Source organism: Peromyscus eremicus, chromosome 9 (genome assembly GCF_949786415.1).
Source record: "Peromyscus eremicus chromosome 9, PerEre_H2_v1, whole genome shotgun sequence".
NCBI classification, from domain to species: Eukaryota; Metazoa; Chordata; class Mammalia; order Rodentia; family Cricetidae; genus Peromyscus; species Peromyscus eremicus.
In genome coordinates, this window is record NC_081425.1 from 92,660,509 (window position 1) to 92,677,422 (window position 16,914).

Here is a 16,914-nt window from a genome sequence, read left to right on the forward strand (position 1 = left end):
AAGTGCTTACAATTTGTCTGAATTTCATTTAACACATATCAATTTGAGAATCATTTGTCAAACTCAGAATATTCAACTTTCATTCATTAGGGTGAAATATTTATTAATTTATTTTACTTCTAATAAGAAAGGTTTTTGAGGGTTTTGTTGTTGTGTGTTTGTTTGTTTGTTTGAGACAGTGTCTCACTATGCATCCTTGGCTGGTCTGGTGCTCACTATGTAGACCAGGCTAGCCTCAGCCTCATATAGAGCCACCTGCCTCTGTCTCCCAAGTGCTGAGATTAAAGGCATGCGCCACTATGCCCTACCTAAGAGTTTATTTTCATACTAGTTTCAAATTTTCAATTTTCATAATTGTGGTAGTTTGAATGAAAATGGTCCCCAGAGGCTCATAGGGAGTGGCACTTTTAGGAGGCGTGGCCTTGTTGGAAGAAGTGTATCAGATGCTCAGGTGTCACTGACTCTTCCTGCTGCCTAGAACTCTCGGCTCCTTCTCCAGCACCATGTCTGCCTGTGCACCGCCAGGTTTCCTGCCATGTGATGACAATGGACTGAACCTCTGAACTATAAGCCAGCCCAATTAAATGTTTTCCTTTATAAGAGCTGCCATGGTCATGGTGTCTCATCACAGCAATAAAACCCTAAAACAATGATACATAAGAAAAATATATTTCTAAACATCTCTTTGATATTTACAGTATGTGTGATCTTTAACTGGAAAAAATAATCAAGGCTCTGCTAAACAGAACTTACCATATTCATCTTCTTGTGACCTATCATAGCTCCATTGTGGGGCTCCAGAATACAGTTCTGTGAACAACAGTATATCTAAAAAGACATCCCATCAGTGATGTCCAAGAGTCACATGAATCAAAGCATTAGATCCCCTAACTATTGAGGCATGACACAAGCCACCAGAAAGCACTAAGAGATGGTACACGTAAAACATGACACTGGAGGGGCTGGAGAGCTGACTTAGCAGAAAAAGCACTTCAGGCTCTTGCAGAAGACCTGGGTTTGATTCCCAGCACCCACATGGCAGTTCACAGCTGTAACTCTAATTCTAGAGGATCATCTTCTAGCCTCTGCAGGAACCGGGCATGTAGTGGTGTACAGACATACACATGAAGTAAAATAAGTTTTAAATGGCATTGTAAAAGATACATTACAGGTAAAATTGAACACTATCATTAAGGTTGAATAATATGAAAGAAATTAGTTAAATGTGATGAGTTGGAAACTAAGAAGCTTTCTAATTATCATGTAAATAAACTGCAACTCTCTGAAAGGCCATCTAGCCATAAACATGATAAAGCATTTTAAAGATAGTAATCAAACATATAGGATACCAACTATAAGAAACACTAACTCTGAGAGCAATTAACTATAAAAAACGAATAAGAAAAACATATATTCTTTTTAGACAGGTTTTTATTTTCTGAAGGAAATATTTTTAAAAATCATGGAATAAGAAAAAATAGTTGTTATAATAATTCTTTAACAAATTTACATTGTTGTGTACGTGTGGGTGCCTGCCTGTGTGTATGTGCACCATGTGCATGCAGGTGCCCAAGGAGACCAGAAGAGGGTGTCAGAGCTCCTGGGACTGGAGTTACCCGATGGGGGTGCTGGAAACTGAACTCAGATCCTCAGGAAAAGCAGCAAGTGTTCATAACTGCTGTAAGCCATCTCTTCAGCTCCATCAAAATCCAAATCCCCACATGGCATAAGTGATGCACATCTCAAAAGGCTGAGACGGAAGGGTTTCAACTTTAAAGCCAGACTATATAATGAGTCCCTATCTAAAAAGAAAAGGGTGGGGGGACCTTCAAATCCTCACAAAAACATTTTCCCTTCAGATTAATGGAATTTAGATTCACACACTTTTTGGAAGAGAAGCAATTAGTCTCCACCCTAAACAAAAAGAAAGAAGCAGCTCCTCTGTACGTTCATAAAGCTGTTTTTAGCAGTGCCCGAGAGGTGACAGTACTACAGGCAATAGGGACAGCGAGGCCAGTAAAGCAGTCACTGGTTTCTAAGAACATGGTCCACTGAGTCGTATCCACCACTGGCAGCCTTCGCCACCTGCCTTGAGTGCCTCAGTGAAGCTCAACCCCAAACTCTGCTGTTCTTGGCATCTTCTTGCAAAGTAAGTGACAACCAGGTAGCACTGGGGCAGTACTAAATTTATCACCTGATGGGATTAACTTTCATAAAGGAGTTTAGAGGGCAGAAGTGTTTAAGGGTAAGCAATTACTGGTCATCTTAAGAAAATAACATCAGTAGTCTGCTTACCCCAAAGTCAGGAAAACAAAGAAAAATTCATTCTGAATCTACAAGATGGCAGGAAAGGGAGCATCCTATGAAGATGATATGTGTGTAAATATCACGTGGGGAAGTATGCGTGGATATGGTCACTATTTAAGCATGTCAAGTCAGTTGTCAGGTTTTGAACTGAGTCAAGAGTGTCCTTCAAGGAACCCAACCAAGAGCTCTTCCTCTGTGGGTCCTGACTCCAACTTCTAAAAGAATTGTGACATTCCCCGAAACTGCTAACTTCATAATTCAGCTCAATAATTCAACCAACATTTCCAGGGGAAAAGTCTGTAAGGGTTAATGTGACTTCTGTGTCTATCTTTGCTCAGTTGCCTTGGCAACGATAGTCTCAGTTTCTCATCCCCCAAGCTCCAGAGATGCTGTAGCCTTTGCTGCCCTTAACCTTGACTCGACCCACATGCTCAGCCTTTCAGCCCAAAGCAGAAAACTCCTTCAGAGGAGAGTGGTTCTCAGAAGTCCTTTGATCTCTGTGCTTTGCTTCTGACCTTGTGGCTCTTCTTGTAAGGTTGCTTGTGTTTCATTCAGCTTTTCCCCTTGTTGTGCATGAGTATCAGTTTGCCTTTCCCAGAAAAGAATGCCTAGCTGGGGGCGGCAGAATAGTAGCAACTTGGGAGGTAGAGGCAGGAGAATTGAGATTGAAGGAAACCCTCAGTCAGAGCAAGTGGGGGTGCTGCTTGTATTCAGGTGGCTCTTTGTGCCTCTATGATAGTGCACAGCAAATGATCACAGCTTCTCAGTGTACACAGTACAAACATTTCTGTCTTCTGCATCTCTGGGTCAGCTGGGCATAAACTGCCCCAGGTGAGGCAACTTGTTCTCAATCTGTGGGTCTGGCTGGGCTGGGCTCTTCGCCAGGCTAGTGCCACAGCTGTTCACACTGAGCATCAGCTAATGTGGCAGCAGCTGCCCAGGGGCAGCACTTTTTAAGGTGGAGGCAGACATGTTTTTGTCTTCTGCTTACATGGCATCCCCTGATAACCCTAGGCCAAATCAAATCACATGGCCCAGGTGAAAATTAAGGGTCAGATAGGCAGGCATGTCTTTCTGCGAAGCTACAGAACAATGGGCACAGCTCCAGGGAGGGGTGAAGAATTAGTGTGGGTAACGAGGCAGCTCCCGGACTGTGCTCACTCCTATTAGGTACATCCCTAGGAGGGCACCTTTCATGTGGTTGCCTCCCAGCCTCAGGGTCATGGCTGCCAATTGGCATTTCAATATGATGTGTTATAATTTGTCCAGTCACTTGCCAAGTGCGCTTTCCTTACTTTTCACTGTGGGATGTTTGCCCAAATTACTGCACAAGCCTTGAGCATCCTGTGCTCATACTGCCCAAGGTCAATGATCAGAGGAAGCACGTATTTCTGCCCTCTTGCTAATTTTTGGTCTCCCTTGAGACCAGTCAAAGGCAATGCCCCCCAAAAAATACTGTAAAGGGGTTGGGATAGTAAAGGTATTGCTGCCAGTGGACACTCTGTAGTAAAACAAGGTCATGGGCTGGTGGGGAAGACTTCCCTAAAAAGGGGTCTTGGGAGTACTCAGCACTGCGGCTGAGCACTGTTTCCTGTTGACCTATAGCTTCCTACCCCTTAGGTGGTCTTCCTCCTTACCCCATGCAGGTTTCTGCTAGGATGATCATCCCTGTGAGCAAGGTGGGGAAGGAAAGATGGATAGAAACACAAAACAGAGAAACAGGACACAAGCAGAAGTCAGCTGCAACTGGATGTTGGATCTTTGGATGACACTAAACACTGTGGATGATGTTCACACTAAACACTGTGGATGACTGTTCACGCTGAACACTGTGGATGACTGTTCACACTGAACACTGTGGATGACTGTTCACACTAAACACTGTGGATGACTGTTCACACTAAACACTGGATGACTGTACACACTAAACACTGTGGATGACTGTATGACACTGAACACTGTGAATGACTGTTCACACTAAACACTGTGAATGACTGTTCACACTAAACACTATGGATGACTGTTCACACTAAACACTGTGGATGACTGTTCACACTAAACACTGTGGATGACTATTCACACTGAACACTGTGGATGACTGTTCACACTAAACACTATGGATGACTGTTCACACCAAACACTGGTGACTGTACACACTAAACACTGTGGATGACTGTATGACACTGAACACTGTGAATGACTGTTCACACTAAACACTGTGGATGACTGTTCACACTAAACACTGTGAATGACTGTACACACTAAACACTGTGGATGACTGTTCACACTAAACACTGACTGTTCACACTAAACACTGTGAATGACTGTACACACTAAACACTGTGGATGACTGTTCACACTAAACACTGTGGATGATGTTCACACTAAATACTGTAAATGACTGTATGACACTAAACACTGTGGATGACTGTTCACACTAAACACTGTGGATGACTGTTCACACTAAACACTGTGGATGACTGTACACACTAAACACTGTGGATGATGTTCACACTAAACACTGTGGATGATGTTCACACTAAACACTGTGGATGACTGTATCACACAGAGTCTGGCTGCAGAATTAGCAGTTACTGGAGGAATTTTATTTACTTGCTACTAATGGTGAGCAAATGTCACAATACTGAAAAAGAGATAAAGAAAGAAAAAGGAGTCATGGGACTTGCTCTGGGTTTTTATCCAAGGAGCAGGGAGAAGCTAGCTATCTGCTAAGAAGGTCTGAATAACTAACAAGAAGAATATAATGAAATAATTCACTGATTAGATTCCATATGCCCAGCTCCTTCAACATAATTGACAAATTTCTTAATTGAATTTAGCATGCAATTTTAAAAACAGACTGTAATACTTGCCCATTATGTTCCCCTAATACTTACTATGGAATGATTTGCCCGAATCATTGTTTGCTTTAAGAGAAACAGTGTTTCAATTGTGGACGAAAGAAAGAAACCATCCCTTGGGAACTGAGTAAGGTTTTGTACATGAGCAGGTTAAGGCCCCGCCCAGGACGGACCTTCCTTCCATCAGTAGAGGAGAAAGTGGGGTCCAGAGGATGTGCTGTTTCTCAGTGCCCTGCAGCTAGAAAGCAGCGCTAGAGCTGGACTCCACTCCAGATGTCTGAAATGCTACCAGCATTCCATTTCACCAGAGAGCTCAGAAAAAGACACCCAGCAGCCTGCGGTACTTTGCAGTCAGGATCTACAGAAGGGAAAACCTTCTTCCTGCCTTTCTCCTTAAATTTCTCACTTCTTCTCGTGTCTCTGTGTACATTAACTGTCCATCGCTAACGAAGAAGGATGAAGTCTGGCAATAACCCCTCGTTCTCTTGGTTTGGGCTTGTGTTAGTTTGCTGACAAACTTCCAGGCAGGAGTGAGTGAGCAAAGGAGGTCCACCAGGGGACCCCGCCTAGAGCGTTTAGAGGGCAGGACGGAAGAGGGTAGTCACGTGAGTGACAGCCTGGCTGAGCCCCCACTAGTGGGGCCAGAGAACTGGGCACACTGTGTGGCTTCCAGCTCACCCTGGACTGCAGCGCAGCCTTCCGCGGTGCGTCTCCAGCGCCCTCTACTGTTTAGTGACTGCCACTAGGCTGACTGTTAGCTCAGAGCAAGTACTGACGGATGGACTTAGAGCCGGCAGGACACAGAAGCCAACCTTCCAGGGTGGCCCTTTGCAAGCACTGACTCTTCCTCCCTGATTTATACAGCACTTATATGGTTTTTATCACCTGACCATGCACTATATAATACACAGACACATCATATAAACATATGTAATGTACAATGTACAGCATATTATATATTATCTAAGGAATGAGAAAAGATGTATGCTGTTTATGTTTGCCTTCCTTCACATCACGCTTTGAGCATGACTCTTCTTGCGTGTCAGGCAGACCTTCTGTGAACGGCATGATGCTGCTTCTTTACTGGAGCCATGAGCTGGAGTGTAAGGATTCCTCTTTCTCCACATTCACCAATATTTACTGTCTGTCTCCTTGCTGATTGCCCCTTTGGTTGGGATAGATGGAATCTGACTACAGTTTTTGTTTGCACATCCCTGAGGGCTACAGACGTTGTATGTTTTCTCCACAGATTTACAAACCTTTTTGGGAACTATTTGATTCATTTGTCATTTATTGGTTTTGTTGTTCTTCATTCTAGATACTAATCCCACGTCAAAAACACAGCTGACAATTTCCTGTCCTGTAGGCCGTCTCTTTACTCTGTGATTCGCTTTGCTTTGTAGAAGTTTTAAAACTCTCTGCCGTCCCATTTGCCAGTTCTTGGCCTTACTTCCTGAGCTGCTGGAGTCCTTTCCGTGAGTCCACGCCAGCCTGGATGTTGGAAGGATTCTCCCTGTGTTTTCTGGTTGCAGTTCCGTCAGATCTTAAAGGTGCTGATCCATTTTGAATCACTTTCTGTACAGGATAGGAGACAGGAGTAGCTTCATTCTCATGTGGCTATCTGGTTTTTCCCAGTACCATTTGTTGAAGAGCATGTATGCACATTCCAGTGTATGTTCTTGGCACTGTTGTCAATCATGTGACGGTAACTGTATGGCTTGTTTCCGCATCCTCTAGTTTATTCCATTGGTCTACACGTCTGTTCTGAGACCATCTGTTTTTTGTCACCGTAGCTCTGTAACGAGATTTGAAACTAGATACTGTGCTTCTTCCAACACTGCTCTTTCTTTTCAGGTGGCTTTGACTGTCTAGGGTAGTGGTTCTCAACTTTCCCAATGCTGTGACCCTTTTATACAGCTCCTCATGTTGTGGTGACCCCCAACAATAGAATCATTTCATTGCTACTTCATAACTGTAATTTTGCTACTGTTATAAATTGTAATGTAAATATTTGATATGAAAGAATATCTGATATGTCGTCCCCAAAGAAGTCGAGACCTACAGATTAAGAAACACTGGTCTAGGGTACTTTTGTTCTTCCATGTGAATTTTAGGATTTTTTTTTTTCTATTTCTGTGAAGAAACTCACTGGACTTTTGTTAAGGATTGCACTGAATATGTAGCTTGCTTTCAGGAATTTTTACAATACTAATCCAGTTGATCAGGAGCCACAATACTCTGGAAATATTTGTGCCCTCCCTTCGACTATCAGAATACTGAGACATGTCAGGAACCCAAAGATGGACCTGGGGGATCATGGACACTTGTCCCTCTTCAGAATGAGGACTGCCCCTTCACCTGTCAACCTTCCTTCCTTCCTTCCTTCGGTTACTTTGCAGGGTAGTCGTCTCAGCAACAAGAGAAGCAGCTAATTCGCTTGCCACTCCACCAACAGTCCTGTGTCCCTAGCTAGCACATACAGTTAACATGGAGAAATTAATTCACACTGGCACTTATTAAGATAGGAATAAGAAAAAGCGTGTAGAGTTTATATCAGAAAAGTGACTTCTGAGGAAGCATCTTACATGTGGCTCTTCAGTGTTGAGTGCCTTGATGCATCAGGGTCTACGTTAGGAGACAGATGAGGCACCTGTAACCCTCAGGAACTGTGATATATGCCTTTATTGCTAGATCATTTCTCCAGAATAAAAAGAATACCAACAAAAAAGCAAATAATAAAAGCTTCACAGAATTCTTTTTAAAATTAACTTATAAATTTAGTACAAATATATTATGGTAATAAAATATTTATTTTAAAAACTCCAGGCAAAAGCCCTGTCATTTCATTTATTTCAAAGCACAGATAATAGTGTTGGGTGGCTCGGCAGTTAAGAGCACTTTCTCAGAATCCATTTGGCAGCTCACACCCATATATTACTCTAGTCCCAGGGGTCTAGTCCCCTGTCCCGGCCTCTGTGGGCACCAGACATGGTACACAGACAGACACAGGCAAAACTCACAAACATAAAAAATACATAAATCTTCAAAAGACAGATTATTTCATCACTCCTTCCTTGGAATGCTGCCTGTGTCCTCCTCCAACCTCAGAGAAAGTCCCGGGCTCCACATCGTCCATGAATCAGGACAGAAATCCAGTAGGGAGAAATCCTGTTGCAGTGGGTAGCTGTTTTCATCCAACTCGAAAACGCTCCGGATCTTCAACACACAAGGTCCTGCACTGACGGCCAACAAGGAGTGGAGCAAGTCTGCTGCGACCATGCTGTAGGTGACTTCTGAGGAAGGTACTGAGGAAGAACAACACACACACCACTCAGGACCCCTTCTAGCTTCTCAGAACCGCATTCTGAAGGCCTTCCTTGTTTCCCTGGGCTCCTCAAGCTTCACATACACCTTACATTTCTCGTTCTCTACCTCTCTTTCTAGTTTCAAATTGTTGAAGGTAGTCTAGAAAGATGGTGTGGCTCCCACTGAGCATCCAAAGTAAGCACAGGAAATGTCAGCCTGACAGCAATTCCAGCCACCAGCTTCGGAACAAAGTGAAGACTGAGGTCTGTTCTGGCCTGAAGTGAGAAGGGCATGGCATTGGCTTCAGCAGTTAGGAGAACTTGTTCTTGCAGAGGACTTGGGTTTAAATCCCTACACCCACATGGCGGCTCACAACCATTCCTAACTCCAGTTCTAGGGGATCCAATGCCCTCTTTTAGTCTCTTCTGGTGTAGAGATATGCAGGTGAATAAAATACTCATACACATAAAAGAAATTTTAAAAAAGAAGGGCATGTCCATATCAGAAAAAGCCTCATACTCTTATTTCTACAGTTTTTAATCATAGTTATAAGTACATATACAAGCTGAGCATTTCTGAACCAAAGTTCTTGAGACCAGAAGAGTTTTGGATGTTAAATTTAATATATATATGTATATATATATACACACACACAAAAATGTATACATATATGTGTATATAGACATTATGAGTATCTTAGGGATAAGACTCAAATCTAAACATGACATTCATTATGTTTCCTATTTTTGGATTAGCTGCTCAACCTATTATTAACAAGAAGAGCAAACCACAATTACAAAACTAAGACACAAAGGAACTAGATTAGCTTGTCTAGCTAAGGAGTCTGAGGCTAATGAGGACAGACATGGAGCATGATCATCTGACAAGCAGGAGCTGTTTGCTTTGCTTTCCCTGTCTGTCCCTGGCACCACAGCTGAGGATCTTAAAAATCCATTCCAATGAGAGATTACTTTCGGTGCATGGTACTACCCATTCATTTGTTTAACTAGTGGGAGACTAGGCTCCTAGCGGTCTGCTGACCAATCAGGAGTTTCGGCTAAAGAGATTAGGTGCTTCCCTCCTTTATTCATATATGAAGACAAATGTAAGGAGAACTTACCTTCCGCCTTATGTAAGCTTTCGTGTTTCACTCAAACTGAACGATCTTTCTACCTTTATAGTGACAGGAAAAAGCTTTATCTACAACACAGTACCCTTTCTGTCCTGACTACTCCCGCCAATAGTTCAGAGAACCACTGTGTGGTGGTGTGTTGCTATTTTACCTATCGCTCTGTTGAGGCAATCTGGAGAGATGTTGAGAAGAATGCGTTCCATCATCTTTGACCCTACATGGACACAAGTACTATGTCTTCCATCAACTATGGTCATTAAAGCTGGCCTACAAAAAATAAAAAACCGAATTTAGAATCAGATTCATGAACAGAAAGGAAGGTAGTGAAGTAAAAATAAAACATGACTGCGGATTTCACCCTCTTTACCCACATCATTCCAGGTCCTTTCATCTTTACAGCCCAGTCTCTCTCCGTCCACCTTGGCCTCTGTCTCTTGTTTGCTCTCCTCTCTCTCTCTCTCTCTCGTCTCTCTCTCTCTCTCTCTCTCTCTCTCTCTCTCTCTCTCTCTCTCTGCTCACCTTTCCTTCCATTCTTCATTTCAACAAATACAAACTGAGTCTCTATTGTACACCATGGATGGTGCTAAATGCTGGTTTATACTCAGGACAAAACAAAACTGGTTCCTTCATTCAAGGCTCTTGGGAATTTTATAAGAAAGCAGGTTTTGTTTGTTCGGGTGTTCTGTCTTATTTTGTTGTTGCTGTTGTTCTGGTTGGCTGGTTGGTTGGTTGGGATTTGGGTTCTGTTGATTAGGAGCTGCTCATACATGGTAGTCTAGAGCTGCACCACTGACCTTTACATCTAACTCCAAGATTAGAGTTTTTCTTTTAACAATGCTGCCAACATGACTCCATGTGGGCCAGAATAACCTTTTCAATAAATCATGCTGGACACATATGCAAGAAAAATTATATAATTGGAAATCATGTTAAGTAAAAGAGGCCAGATTCAGAAAGACAAATACCACATATTTAATTATATATGGAGAACCCATGTGAAAATGTTATATATCCTATAAATGTAATTATCTATAGTATATACAGTACAGATACGATTTTTAGATATATTTATAAAAGCAGAAGGGTCGACTAACTGGATGAAGGAAGGGCATCAGCTGAACTGCATAAGGAGGCAGATGGGGAAAGAAGAGAATGAGAACAAAGTATAATGATACAAATAGAGAAAGAAGCCATGATGAAACCCATTGCTTTGTATACCAGCCTAAAAATCAGTAAAATAACTTTAAAAAATCATGCTGGAGCAAGCATGTATGAATATGCAAAAGAACAAATTAGACTTCTTCCTTATACCATACACAGAAATCAATACAGGGTAAATTACAAATCTACATATAAACAGCTAAAACTACTAAGCCTTTGAAAGAAAATATAGGTGTAAATCTCCATGATCTTGGCTTAAGAAAGGCACTTTTCTTATATCTGACAGCAAAAACTCAAGCAACAAAGAAATTAAAACAAGAGACTTAACACAATATCAAGGATGTGGAGCCATTGCTTCCTAGTAAGATGGAAAATTGCATAACTGCTTTGGAAAACAGCTTGGCCATGCCTTAAGTGGCTAACACATACAACACAGCAAATGCATTCCTGTGTACATACCCAAATTAATGAAAACTATGTCTACACAAAAACATGTACACACATGTTCACAGCAGCCCCAAGGAGGAAAGAACTCTAATGTTTATCAACTTATGAATGGATGAATAATATATAGGATATACATATGGTAGAATATTATTTTGCAATAAAAACAAGTACTGTGCTAAGGATGTATCTCAGTATGCTTGCCTAGCATACATAAGTCCTAGATTCAATCCTCAAAACCACAGAAGCCAGGCATGATGATGCATACTTACAATCCCAGAACTTGGGAAGCAGAGGCAAGAGGAGCAGAAGTTAAAGCCATTGTGTCTCAGTTACATGGCAAATTCAAGGCAAACCTGGGATACACAAAACTGTTAAAAAAACAAAAACAAAAAACTGAAGCTCCCACATCAGCCATTGATGTAATCTGGGAAGGGTCATACATAAAGGGCCCCTGTGACCAGGTCAGGAAGAACAAGGATAAGGCCTCTGGCCTCTGAGTCTCTGGATGAAACGGCGCAGACCAAACCCCAGTGCCAGGGCCCAGTGAGTGTGATGGGGGGAGAAGTAACTATGGGCAATGCTATGGACAGTAATAGGGCTCCCTAGAACATGGCCAAGTTCTCTGACAGCCAAGTTCAGAAAGCTGCCTTTGCTTAGTTTTTTGTTTGTTTGTTTGTTTTGATGTGGGCAACAAAGACCAAAAGGACCAGAGAAAACAACTCTAATGACCAAAAGTGTAAGCAGCCCAGGAACAAAGTCAAGGCAGATGAAAAGCTGACCATTCTCAAGACAAAGAGGAAAAGGAATCCATCTGAACTCAGCAGAAATGGCTAGGAAGTCTTGAACTCACTGAGGTATGCACATGCTGGAATCACTGCAAGTCTTTCATGCACTGGATAACAAGAGTGAAAAGAAAACTGGAATCTCTTCCTCCCAGGCTCTCGGAAACCAACAGTACCAAAGAACTCCAGCCATCCCCAGCCATCAAATCCTACCTGAGGGGAAAGGTTCTGAGAAAACCCAGGCAAAGACAGACACCAGAGAGAGGTGCTGAAAAGGAGTGTCCATCTCCACCCTGGTATGAGCATCTGGGAAGATCAAGTTAGTAACTTTGCCTCTCCCACCCCTGGACAAGCCTCAAACATTACCTGTATTTCAAAGGCCACTGTCCCTGGTTTCATGAAGACCCACAGCAGCTTACTTTGCCTGGCTGCATTCCAAACCAACTCAGCCTATCACAGTCAATCCATCTCAACCAGCTCTAACCAACACATTTTTGAGTGTTGGTCCTGCCAAACCAGGACCACTTTTGACCAGTGACTGGGTCCAACCAACTCCACCCAGTCTAGCATCTCTTAGTTGGCTGCTTCTAGGCTTACACTCTATAAAACATCATCTTACACTTCTCTTCAGAAGGAGCCTTGTTTCCACTGCTTATGACCAAGGCCCCAATCACCTCCCAAGCCCTAAATCTAGTATTTACTGCAAGACTTCAGCCACCAACCAATTCCATGGGGAAAGCTAACATTCCAGAGCCAATCACATCAGACCCCATCACAAAAGAGCAGAGGCTGGGGGTGGAGAGATGGCTCAGCAGTTAAGAGTACTCGTTGCTCTTGGCTCCCAACCATAAGACTCCAGTTCCAGGATATCTACATGCTCTGCAGGAACCAGGCACACACATAGTGCACATACATGTAGGCAAAATACTCATACACATAAAAGAAATAAAAACTACAAGAAAAAAGGCCAAACTGCATGAATCATAAAGAGGGAGGCTCAGGAGAGTGGGAGAATGCTGCCAGTTCTTCTCTGGGGAAGAAAGAGCAATTTCTTCTTCAGAGGGACAAAGACAGGAATATTTCTTGATATTATGGTTGATAATGTAAGCTATCAAGATTGTTGGGACAAAGCGGCTCTCCACAAGGATATTAAATAGATACAGACGGCTAGACTGACTACAGAGATCTATAACCATGTAGACACATAGATAACTGTCGACATGTTAACATATAGATAACATTCTCTTTTCTGAAATACTAAACACAATAACACTGACAAAAGACATATAATTCAGTTACTTTTAATAAACCAGTAATAAAGACATTATGTATTTTCTCATAATTTGATATTATTCACATTAGTTTTCAAAGTAAAATATCTCAAAGAAAGTATTCGGTATGAAGCTAAACTCTAATAGTTCTTCAATAATTAAGCAAATAATAAAACACTTGTATGAAAAAAAATTAAGGCCAGCAAGATGGCTCTGAGGATAAAGGTACCTGCTGTGCAAGCCTTGAATCTACACCTCCTAGTTAGCTTCAGCTATCAACTTGACACAGCCCAGAGCTATCTATCTGAGGGAGTTTCAATCAGATTGGTCTATGGCCTATGAGCATGTCTGTGGGGTGCCATCTCTAGGCAGAGGGCAGGGAGAAAGCCAGTAGGCGGCTTTCCTCCATAGTTTCTGCCTCTGACCTGGCTTGAGTTCCGGGCCTGACTTCTCTTAATGATGCCCTATTACCTGGAAGTATAATCCAACAGACCCTTGCTGCTCCAAGTTGGTTTTGGTCATGGTGCTGATTACCACAGCAACAGAAAGCTAACTGGGTCACCACAGAAGTAGAGAACCAACTCTACAAAGCTGTCCTCTGACCTCCATATATGCCCCATTGCATGGACACATAAACATCACATACAATAATAATAATAAATAAAAACTTTTTTTTTTTTTTGGTTTTTTTTCGAGACAGGGTTTCTCTGTGTAGCTTTGCGCCTTTCCTGGGACTCACTTGGTAGTCCAGGGTGGCCTCGAACTCACAGAGATCCGCCTGGCTCTGCCTCCCGAGTGCTGGGATTAAAGGCATGCGCCACCATCGCCCAGCAAATAAAAACTTTTAAAGTACTGAAAGTCCATAACATAGATGAACTTTGAAAACACTATGCTGAGAGGCCAGTCAAGTCACAAAAGACCCCACACTATAAGATTTAATTTGTATGAAATGCTCAGGTCAGGTATATCTATAGCAACAGAAAGTAGGTTAGCAGTTTCCACTGTGAGGAGTAGAATAAGTGTTCATGGATCTGGCTATCAGGACAGGTCTACAGTCCTCTGGATACACTATAATCATTGAATTATATAGCTAAAATTCTTAAATGTTTTATTGTGTGTATGGATGTCATGTGTGCACATGCAATGTGTGAGTTACTGTGGCAGCATGTGACTTATTGCTCAATAAAAACATTTTTAAAAGACAAATATACAACTAACTACAAATTATAAGGCATGAATCTGAGACCTGCCTGGGACACATAGCAAACCTTGTCTCAACACCCTTCAAATATTCTGTATAAAATAAATCAACTCTACATCATTTTGAAGGCCTTAATTATTAATAAGTCTAATTCAATTATGTTTGTTGTACACCATGCACCTTAATTCACTCTCCTTAGCAACGTCTAAAGCAATAGGAAACTGGCCAGGCCTGGAGGCACAGACTATGATCTAGTTACTTAGGAAGCTGACATAGGAAGATCACAAGTTTCAGGCCTGCCTGGGCTACAGAGTAAGTTCAAGGTCAGCATGGGCAATTTAGACCTTGTCTCAACATAAAGGGTAAAAAGAAGAAAATACAGCATTTGCCTAGCATGAGGCCCTAAATTCAATCCTCTGGATTGAAAAATATGAAAGAAAAAGTAAAATTCATTCACTTACTTGTTTTTATTTTATTTATTTTTATTCATTTTTGTTGTTGTTGTTATTGTTGTTAAGACACGGTCTTGCTATGTAGCCCTGGCTGGCCTTGAACTTGAGATCCTACTTTAATCTCCCAATTACTGGGATTGCACACTGTAGCACAGGCCCAGCTTCATTCACTTCTTTCTAACAAACACCAATATCTGTAAAGATAAATGAGTCTTACTGACCAGGCTTCTGTATATTATCTTCATGTATGCCATGACACAGGGCACATGCATATCACTTAGAAAGGTGATGCAGGAGGATTATGAGTTTGACACTAGCCTGGGCTATCTAACAAGACCGTGTTTAAAACAACATAAAAGTAAATAAAGTACTGAATACACATGTACTTACTTTATACTTCAATATTTGGAAATAATAGGAAAGGACTTCTTGTCCTTTGTAAAGTAATACAATTTTATGATTATAAAACAATGATTATCAAGACTTTGAACACTGATCTGAAAGCAGTGTGCTTTTCACTGAGCTAGCTAACAATTTTACCAGAGAACATACATTAAAGAGCTGTCTTTCACTTCTAAAGGAAAGGTGAGAATCGGAAGCACTGAAGGCCAGACAAATATTCCCTGGCCTCTGCAAACAGGGAGAGGTCACAGAACACTTTAACCTTTATGAGTTATCGATGGAACAGTCAGATGTCGGTTAAAAGTGAATAAAGTCTTCAATATAGGTTAAAAGTGAACAAAGTCTTCAATATAGCTGTTTAAAGAAAGTAAGATCTACCTCATTCTTTAAAATAGTCTTATTCATTACTGGGGAATTTTTGCTTTCACAAACAGTTATTTGTCACCCAGGGAAATTTTATTCTCCTGCTTAAGCGCCGGTTAGTTACATTATAAAGAACAGGATCTTGTACTTTTTCGTCATTTCCAGTCCTATGCAGTATTTTCCACCAAATTAACAAAATGTCACACTCTGTTGCCTTACCTATAGAATGTTTTCTTCCCAGCAAATGGCAAGCAGCTCAGACATTGTCTGTAGACCCTGTTCTCATCTGTTTCCAGTTCTGAGCCACAATGTGCACAGCCAGCATATGTAATGTTGGGAAGAGAAGAGAAGATACCCTTCAGAGAACTGTGAGCATTTAGAGCTATCTTCTGAGCTGCTGGGACAGTAAACACCAGCTCTGAAACCTTGGCTTTAATCAGAACCACTCCTACATTAAAAAAAAAAAAAAAAACAGAAAGAAAGAAAGAATTATTAGAGCCAACAATAACTTTAACTGACAAACATAGCTAGCAATGTGGTTCGTTTACAGTCACTTAGAGTATAGGCTACACCAAGGTCTTACTCTTGGAATTCTTCCCTTCCAAGAGAATCTCAACTCACTTATGGCTTCAATAAAGAACCTAGAATATAATGGAGGATTTGCCTGCAACTGACTGAGTCTGAGTGACCATTCGAAAAGGAATGGATTGGGGAGGGGAGCATGGTTTCTTCTGTCATTCACTGTAAGCTCAAGCATGTTAACACCTCTAGTAATTCATAATTCATTCATCCACTAAATTTATACCAAATATCTACTACATCTACTATGATCTTTTGACCCTAACTTGTTTTTGCCTTTCTGCATACTAGTACAGCCTATGAATCCATCTGAACATTACTCTCCTCTCCATACTCATTTAAAGGTGTCTTTAATCTTGCAGACTTGGTCTTATATTTTTTGTTAGTCAGCTTCTCGTCACTCAAAATATCTGACATCATGTACAGGCAGGGATATGTATTTGAGTTCACGGGTTCAGAGGTCTCAGCGCAGGCATGGTGGGAGAGGACAGCAGAGCAGGGCAGCTCACATCATGGCAGCCAGGAAACAGGGAGAATGCTGGTGCTAGCTGGAGTTTTCTTTTCCCTTTTCTCTGGACCCCCAGCCTAGGGGATGCTGCCACACAGTTAAAAACAGGCCTTTTCCCTTGGTTAACTGTCTTTGGAAACAC

General features: G+C 41.7%; 1 protein-coding gene across 1 annotated transcript in view; it reads right to left on the reverse strand.

Annotated features, from left to right (window-relative positions):
* Nucleotides 1–7,409: 7,409 nt before the first annotated feature.
* The window catches only part of Shld2 (shieldin complex subunit 2), a 72,444-nt gene continuing 62,939 nt past the window's right edge, over nt 7,410–16,914 (reverse strand). The window contains exons 5-8 of the mRNA XM_059273141.1: nt 16,307–16,326; nt 15,905–16,133; nt 9,758–9,873; nt 7,410–8,473 (exon numbers count right to left, since the gene is read on the reverse strand). Of these exons, the coding sequence (XP_059129124.1) occupies nt 8,232–8,473; nt 9,758–9,873; nt 15,905–16,133; nt 16,307–16,326 (607 nt within the window). The 3' untranslated portion in view covers nt 7,410–8,231. The remainder of the gene's footprint in view (nt 8,474–9,757; nt 9,874–15,904; nt 16,134–16,306; nt 16,327–16,914) is intronic.